This window comes from Onychostruthus taczanowskii, unplaced genomic scaffold, assembly GCF_017590055.1.
Source record: "Onychostruthus taczanowskii isolate IOZ18803 unplaced genomic scaffold, ASM1759005v1 scaffold8, whole genome shotgun sequence".
Classification (NCBI taxonomy): Eukaryota; Metazoa; Chordata; class Aves; order Passeriformes; family Passeridae; genus Onychostruthus; species Onychostruthus taczanowskii.
Window position 1 is genome coordinate 15,421,050 of NW_024505892.1, and position 8,032 is coordinate 15,429,081.

The 8,032-nt window shown below is 44.6% G+C and overlaps 2 protein-coding genes across 4 annotated transcripts in view; both read right to left on the reverse strand.

Moving 5' to 3' along the window:
* The window catches only part of VTA1 (vesicle trafficking 1), a 39,726-nt gene extending 39,160 nt beyond the window's left edge, over positions 1-566 (reverse strand). For all 3 annotated transcript variants that reach the window (XM_041423711.1, XM_041423710.1, XM_041423712.1), the window contains exon 1: positions 405-566. In XM_041423711.1, the coding sequence (XP_041279645.1) occupies positions 405-513 (109 nt within the window). In that variant the 5' untranslated portion in view covers positions 514-566. The remainder of the gene's footprint in view (positions 1-404) is intronic.
* Positions 567-3,255: 2,689 nt separating this feature from the next.
* Positions 3,256-7,120, reverse strand: GJE1 (gap junction protein epsilon 1). Its single transcript, XM_041424025.1, has 3 exons — positions 7,013-7,120; positions 6,268-6,450; positions 3,256-5,873 (listed from the first exon to the last, which is right to left on the reverse strand). The coding sequence occupies exons 1-3, from the start codon at positions 7,049-7,051 to the stop codon at positions 5,478-5,480; spliced, it is 618 nt and encodes a 205-aa protein (XP_041279959.1). The 5' UTR covers positions 7,052-7,120; the 3' UTR covers positions 3,256-5,477.
* Between the last annotated feature and the right edge of the window lie 912 nt (positions 7,121-8,032).

Here is an 8,032-nt window from a genome sequence, read left to right on the forward strand (position 1 = left end):
AGCTTCTATCAGCACTAAGGATTCTCAAACTCAAAATACTTATTCAGGGTTACACAGGGCCGAAGGGAAGTCTTTTCAGGAGAACAAAAACTCTGAAAAACTTCTCGAATGCTATTTTTTGCCGTTCCGATCAGGACTGCCCCATCAGCACCGCTTCACACGGTGCCGTACCAGCAGCCGGCCGGGCACTCCGCCCGCCCAGAGGCTGCACCTCCGCAAGCACGGAGCGCAGGAACGGCGGGTGGGGCTGCCGCGACCACCCCGCACCGCCCAGAGGTGGGGCTTCCCCCCGCCCCCGCGCATCCCACGGGCCGCCCGGGCGGGCAGGGGAGGAGCGCTCCGCCCGCTGCAGCGGCCGCCGGGCCGGGCCCGGCGGGACGGCGCCGCGGCGCCTCCTCACTCACAGTAGTACGCCACCACGGGCTCGCGCTTGTCCAGCTCCTGCGCAGTCCGCAGATGGTGCTGGATGCTCTTGAGCTGCGGCGGCAGCGGGGGCAGCGCCGGGGCCGCCATGGCGCGGGCGGCGGCGGAGGCGGCGGCGCGCGGGTCTCGATCCCGGGGCTGGTGCCCGCCGCTTCCGCTTCCGGCTCGGGCGCCGTGGGCGGGCGGGCGGGCGGCGGGGCGCGGGGAGCGCCCTCTGCTGGCCGGGAGGGGGCAGGCGGGGCTGTCCGTCCGTCTATCCATCCATCTATCTATCCATCCGTCCGTCCGTCCGTCCGTCCGTGTGTCTGCCTACGGGTTCCTACAGCCTCAAACCTGCATGGCTCTTTAGTGCTTGAAAGGCGTCCCACAGCAGCCGCGAGGAAGGGCTGGAGACTTCGGGGCGGTCGGGGCTGCTCCTGGTGCAGCGGCGGAGCGGCAGCCTGGCCCCGGCAGCCCAGGGCTGGGCAGTGACGCCCTCCCCGTCCCTTCTGCCTCCCTTCCTTTGGCAGGACAGCCCAGAGAGCTGTGCAGACCTGGCCTATGCAGGTACACCTGCAAGTAAAATCCCTTCTCAGACTGAAACTTCTCCTTGGGCTGTGCCGAGGCTTGCCAAGGTCCGTGAGGCCCTTGGGTGCCTTCCCTTCTGGGCCTCTGCGTTTTATCCCCAAAAGCTGTTGTCTGCAAAAATCGGATTAGTTACTTGGTATGCAACCAGCCAATAAATACACATTCGAGAGAGATATTGATTATTCATTTCAGAGTTGTGCAAGCCTGGGTGTTTGGGGGTATTCCATAAATCAAGCACCCCAGCTATCAGCACTTTACTATTTATACATTTTAGCAAACAAAGGCTGCTTTGTTTTTTAATAAGAGAATAGTAGTTCTCTTATTAGTTAGTTTTTTGTATTCTGTTAGTTGATTCTCTTGCTTCTTCTGCTAATTAGTGAGCATATTTAGTCTTTCTCATTTGAGTCACTGGGTTTCTTGGGTCACTGGTCCGTGAGCTGGAAATCCTGACTGATGGTCAGGATTTCCCCCTGCCAGACCGGCCTTTCACCCAGTTGGAGCTGATTGCAGCACAGTAGCTAAGTGCCTTATTATAAGAAATGTATTCGTTTCTTCATTATTTTGTGAGTTCTGCCAAATGGCCCTGTGGCCTGTAACTTGTGCATTCCTTGTGTCAACTACAACTGGGCATCCTTCTTCCCAAGCTTTGTTAACCTCCCCCTGAGTCTGAGATGGATGAAAAATGTCAAGCTCTAAACCTGGCAAACAATGTAAACCTGGTAAACAAGGCAATTCCACTACCAAGTGATTTGTTTTTCTAACACTTGGACAACAGTTAGAGCTTGCTTGTTAGCTGCTCTCTGTTTTCACAGATTAAATCTCCCTTGTTGTTTATTAAGTTTGAAAGTATTTGAAGATTAAACATCAAAAAAAAATTCCTTTCTTAAGAAAATTTAACATACTCCACATTTTGTAATATTACCAATGCCTGGCTAATAGGACTGGGCTGCTTCCTGGTGGCTATGAGAAAGTCTGTCAGCCCTGGAACATGCATCTCCTAGGATCACCCCTTCCCAGATAACTTTTTCTCAGAGGAACCTCCAGGGATTTCTGGGTTTGTGAAGAGGGGATAAGAACAGCACAAGAAAAGCGAACTGTTGAAGCAAAATGGTTTCAAATGAATCTCACAAGTTATTGCAATATAAATTTAGTTTCTACTACCTCATTCTGATGGCATAGTTAAAACTATTTTTACATTTATTTTAGGTAGCCCTTTTGCCAAACCTCTTCCTGAGCTCAAAGTATCTGTTTGCAATGGAAGAGAATGTCAGTGCTCCAGGGCATAAAGAAGGGTGCATGCTGGAGGGAGGCACAGGGTAGGAGAGGTTGCGTTGTCTCGTTCCTGGCATGGGAGTGTGGCAGAAAGGGAACAGAGGGAAATGATGTCTGAACAGAAGAGAGGAATCCATGACAGGAAGAGAACAAGGAGTGGTTATAGGACTGGGATGCTGTGGTGCTACACTAGAAGCTGGCTGGCCCAGAGCAGCTATACCTTTGATGTAAATGCAATCACGTCACAATTATGGCTCTTTGTTAAGTGAGAACTGAAATGGTCATGATGTCTGACTAGAGACAAAACTGACTGCAAACACATGAGCTGGGGATTGCTTTGAGTGCTATCTGTGAAAATTAGGTGGCTAGAGTATGGTGGAAAACAATGACAAAGTCAAAGAAGCACTTACAGTGTGAACCTGATGTGAGCAACAAAAATGCTTCCTCAGTGTTCTGGGAGACAGGACTTCATGTTCACTGTGTAAAGAAATAGAATTGAATCAAAGAATCCCCAACTGTATTGTAAATTCCTTTCTTAATGGCAAAAAACACAACAACAAAAAAGCCTTCATGAGCGTCTCAAATACTTGCTAAGCCTTTGAGCAAAAATCAGCTCAACACTGAGAAATGCATGAAGGCATATCAATCTTAGAGGGAGTAAGGGTGGAAGGAAGCTGACAGAAAACAATGTAAATGAGGATGAAAGTGGTGGGAGTTTGGAAGACTAAGCAAAAGAAAAGTTTATAGACACTTGAGAATACAATGAGTGCCAGGAAAACAAATGGCAAATATAGGAAAGAGAAGTGTTGACATCCATGGGGAAATGATTTCTTTACATAGACATAATATCTCCATCAACGTGTTCCAGAAACTAATGGCAGAATGAGGCACAGAAAAACATTTGCACTAAAAGGCAATAATACACTTTTTTTTTTTTTAATGAAAAACTGAGGAATTTGACAATTTTAATTCCACAGAAAAGAAATGCACACACACACAAAAATAAATCTGTGTATCTGATTTGGAAGAAGGGAAATTTTTAATATGTTCCAAAAATGTGACCACAAAGAGAAGGGCCATGGTGGTGAGTAACCCATCTCCTAAAGCACTCCAGGGATCCTCAGACAGTCCCATGCCAGTACTTGTTCTTCAAGGCTCTTGATGGTAACAAGAACTTAAAGAACTCCCGAGGGCTTGGGGGTTTTGGCACCCTTCTGAAGTGTTTGGAAATTTACAGAAGAACGACAAGCAATGACATATTGAGTGCCAGAGAATATACTGACAAATTTGTGATTAAATTATTTTATTATTATACAAATAACTGATGAAGTGGGATTCCAAGTGTACCATTGGTAACAACTGTACCTAGCACATGAAAGTAACTTCTTTTTCTTAGTAGTTCTATATACTGTATGTTTTTCTAAATATTTTTTTTTACCTGAGATTACAAGTTTCAATTGGAAAGAATAATTCCAGATGGACATTGACATATACAGTGAAAAATTAGACATGTATCAACTAAAGAACATGGCATATTATGCAAACAAGAAGTTAGCACAGTGATTTTTATTTCACTTGCAATGCCTGCAAATATCAAATAACTAGTTTAATATTGCATAAATCTGATACCTTTCACTGGACATTTAAGACAACATATAACTTATTTCCATAGGGAAAAAATAATATTAATGTTTTAATATAGCAAATGTATTGAAATATATAGTTTTGTTCTTGATCAGCATATTAAAAAAAACACACATCTAGTTGTAGCCCACTTTGTGTTAAATGACACAGATTCAATCAAATCCAAGACACCTAAAACTTGCTATTCCATTTATTTGGTAGGTTTACTTTTGTGGGTGAGAATTACAAGGCTACGATAATTCAACTGTGTTTTGGGCTAATTGACTAACACTTGGTGGTAAAACAGTTGGTAAGAATTTTTCCAGAATTTTCTAAATATTTCTGAAATTACCCAGATTCTGTTATCAGGATCTCAGCTTTTTATGTTTGAAAAACAGACAGAAAATGGTTGATTGTTATTATAGCTATTTGTAGATATTTTATACAGGAAACTACCTCCTCTTTTCTTTCTGATTCTGAAATCTGTTTTCTTTCCTTTATCTCACTTCAGCACAAGGAAATCTCTTCTATATTTAGTATGTTTATTAGACCTTAAGAAGAAGCTGTTACACACAAAAACATCTGATGCCTATAAAAGGTTTAAGACCTAACCTAACCCAATATGCTTACTGCATAGAATAATTTTAATATGCAGAGTTCTTTTTTCAGTGTATTCTAACAGCTTCAGTCAGAGCAAGAAAAAGCTAGATGTGACACGCACAGCAGAAAATTCTGTGGGCCCAATTCTGCAGTCACACACAAGCAAAACACATTGAAATCAAATCATGATTGGGCCTAGGAAAGGCTTTTCTCCAAGATTTTATTTTGACACTTTGAAGCCGCTTATGCAAAATTGTTAAAAAGCCCTTTTCCTCCTTCAAAATGTGATCATACTAAATTGGTAAAAATCTTCTACATGGTAAGCCAAAACATAATGAGGCATGGCAGTCAGCACAAAGAATACCATGCTACTCTTTCACTTTTAAAAGAAGATTCTGACCCAGCAGGGACAATAGCTGAGCCTCTGCAAGCTAAGCTGGTATCCATGGATATGTTGTCACCACAGCCTAACCAGGGCTGAGTTGCAGGTTGCATCTCAGTGGCACTTCTTGGGAAGATGCTTGAATGCTTTCTGGTACCCAGAGAGTATCCACTATTATTGTTCAGTTCTCAAGCCTTAAGAACATGTAAAACATTTGCAATAATTTTTCCTAGAAGGGCAATGGCCTTATTAGCTCAGATGGCACGTGTTCAGAAAAGCTGTGAATAGAAGTGTGTTTATAAATAACTGCCTCCTCACACATAGACACTCCTCTGGAGGCAGAACTATCATAGGTGGCAGGTCATGAAAATATACTGCTCTTAGAGATCTTAGTGCCTTTGACCTTGACATGGAAACAAAGATTATTCTCATAGTGTGCAAGTTTTTAGATGAGGACTTTATGTCAAGTGACTATTCTGCCTCAGTAACCATGAGTGTTGTTCTTTTCTGCAGCACTGCATGGAGGACAGGAGATGTTTCTCTGCTGTGGTTTGAAACCATTATGACAAAGCTGCAGGTGGACAGAGCAGTAAACAAGTGCGAGTTGACATCACTGAGGTTTTAAGAAACCTAGCCTTCTACATAAGATCTCAAAAATTTCAGCAACACACAAGATCACTGTAATCACAGTAAACGTGTACATTGCAATAAGAAAGATTGTCTTTTCAAAGTGCTCTGGCACCATGCACCGGGTAATGTTAAACTTTTTATCAAGTGCTCCCACATCACACATGTAGATTGCGTTCACTTTGAAACCAAAGAGCTGAATCTGAAGCCAAAAAGCCACAACTTCAAGGACAATCCTTAAGAAAACAGAGAAGATATAAAAACCAGTGTAGGATGATTTTTGGAGAATATCTTCCTGTTTGATGCTCTTACAGGCAGCATAAAGGTGAAAAAAGGCTCCAGGTACCAGTACAATCACCAGCTGTAATGCCCAGAATACCTAAAATGTAGCAGAAATGTGCCTGTCAGATCATTTACAACTGCTTTGGAACAGCTAAACACATGCATATTGGAACATTTTGCAAGTCTGTTTTTAAATATACATCAAATGTATAAAAGCTTAAATGACAATAAAGGTAAAAAGCAGTTATGTTTTGATTTCAAAAGTTTAGTTGGGTTCTGAAACATGAGTATTATTTTGAAGGACAGGAAACACAGCTCCATATTTCGTCACAGCTAAAAGGATATTAAAAAGAAAATATTAATGAAAAAGCTTGTAATAATTAGCCTAATCGGTTAGTACTTATATGGAACAATCATGCTCTAATTTTTGCAGATTACTTGCTTTATATTGGATCTTTACCATGAAAAAAATAACAGAAAAGGATAATTACCTGAGGAGTTATAGGTCTGAACTGGTTGTAACAGAAAAGATTAACCTCTCTCTTGTCTGGGTCACAGCTGAAATGCAAGGCCTCATTTCCATAAACAGCAAAGCCCAAAACACCAAGGAAAAACATTCGAATTGAGCCAAAAAAAAGAGTGTGGAATTGTCCAATTACTGTTGGTGGCCTGAGCTGCAAGTCAAAGGGTTCATTCAACATAAAAAACAAAAATGAACAGTGTTATTGTTGGAGGTCTACTTGCATTTTTTCATTATCCAGAATATTTCTTTTATTCTACTTGTTTTAAAGGAGACAGTTTGCCTATGAAGGGTGCAGTAGCTCTCTAACAAAATAATGTTCTTACAACACTTTATTGTTCCTACTAACTTTATATAAACGTTAATTTGTCTAGCACTTGCCAGTTCATTTGTTTCACTGCCTTTATCTGTGCAGAAGGCGCCAGACGGAGCTGAGCGCTTCGAGCCAAAGTCTATTCGTTTTGCTGTTGTACTGATTCATTCACATGATGTCAGGTGACGGCAAAGCACGCACCGCCGTGCCACCATCAAACCTAACCATACTTAGAACCATACTCATTCCCGCAAATTAAAGTTCAGCTTCCCCAGAGGGGCAGTTGTCACCCCGCTCCGGCCGCCTGCCCCGCCGTGCCCGGGCCGGGAGCCCCGCTGGCCCGTGCGCGGTTTGGGGCGGACCCCGTCTCCGGTGGGGCCAGGGGCGCGCCCCGCGTACTCACACATCCCTCCGAGAAGCTCCGGATGTAGTTGGGGGACATGGCTGGGGAAGTTGCCCTGCGAGGGCGGCGGCGGCCGGAGCCGGAGCCCGCCCTGGCCCCGGCCCCGGCCCCGGCTCGCTCCGCCCTTTGTCCCCGGGCGGGCCCCGCGCTCGGGCCGGCAGCGGGCGCAGCAAAAGCGGGGCCGGCCGGCGCCCGCCGATAATCCCCGGGCAGCACCGTCAGCAGCGCCTGCCGCCCCGCCGCCCGCTGACACCTAGCCCTGTCCCTGCCCCGCCGGCCTGTCACCGCCGCCCCGGGATACCGCTGCACCGACCATCACCCCGCCCGGCCCCGGAGCCGCTAGCCGGAACATCTAGAGTTTATCAACTTTTTAACTAAGTCCGATAAAAAAGGATGCTGCAGGACTTGGAAGCTGTAGATCCACGATTCTGAATTCAAAGAAACAGAAATTGAATGGAAACAAATAATATTACGCACTTCAAAATTGCTACAAATGACTTAATGGCAATAATTGCTACTAATAATTTGCCAGCGTACTCAGTATGTGAAGTTGAAGCAGGTTCAGAAGAGCTGTGCATGCGAGTCCATGCATGAGCCAGACAATCCTGCTGGTAGACTGCCGCAGGGAAGTACTTCGACTCAAGTAGTTTGAACCCAATGGGAGTTCTGTGGGAAGATGGAGGGTGGAAGGATGGAGATAGGAAACCAGTAAAGGACAAATGCTAATTTGTCATTCACTCAGTGGTATGCAGTATTATTTGGTGTGAACAGGAAAGTGAAATCAGGTCACCAGATCCAGAGAGGGGCAGTTACTTTTTTGCCTCTAAACTCAGAAGAGAGCCTCCCTTGCATGCAGCATGCAGCAAGACTTCAAGCTGATGTATCAAAAAGCATTTTTCCCTCTGTCATGTATGCTCATAGGCATGGAAACATAGGCAGAAGAAGGGAAGTGATGGGATTTGGTGTTTATTTTATGTACGGATTTAGCTCTTGTGTCTCTAAACGTCTCAATGACTTTGT

Bases quoted from the DNA above. Each gene is read 5' to 3' on its own strand.
- GJE1 (XM_041424025.1), bottom strand. From the start codon at position 7,051: ATGTCCCCCAACTACATCCGGAGCTTCTCGGAGGGATGT. The intron at 6,451-7,012 runs GTGAGTACGCGG...TTTGACTTGCAG, and splicing joins GGAGCTTCTCGGAGGGATGT to CTCAGGCCACCAACAGTAAT. The intron at 5,874-6,267 runs GTAATTATCCTT...GCTACATTTTAG, and splicing joins TCAGACCTATAACTCCTCAG to GTATTCTGGGCATTACAGCT.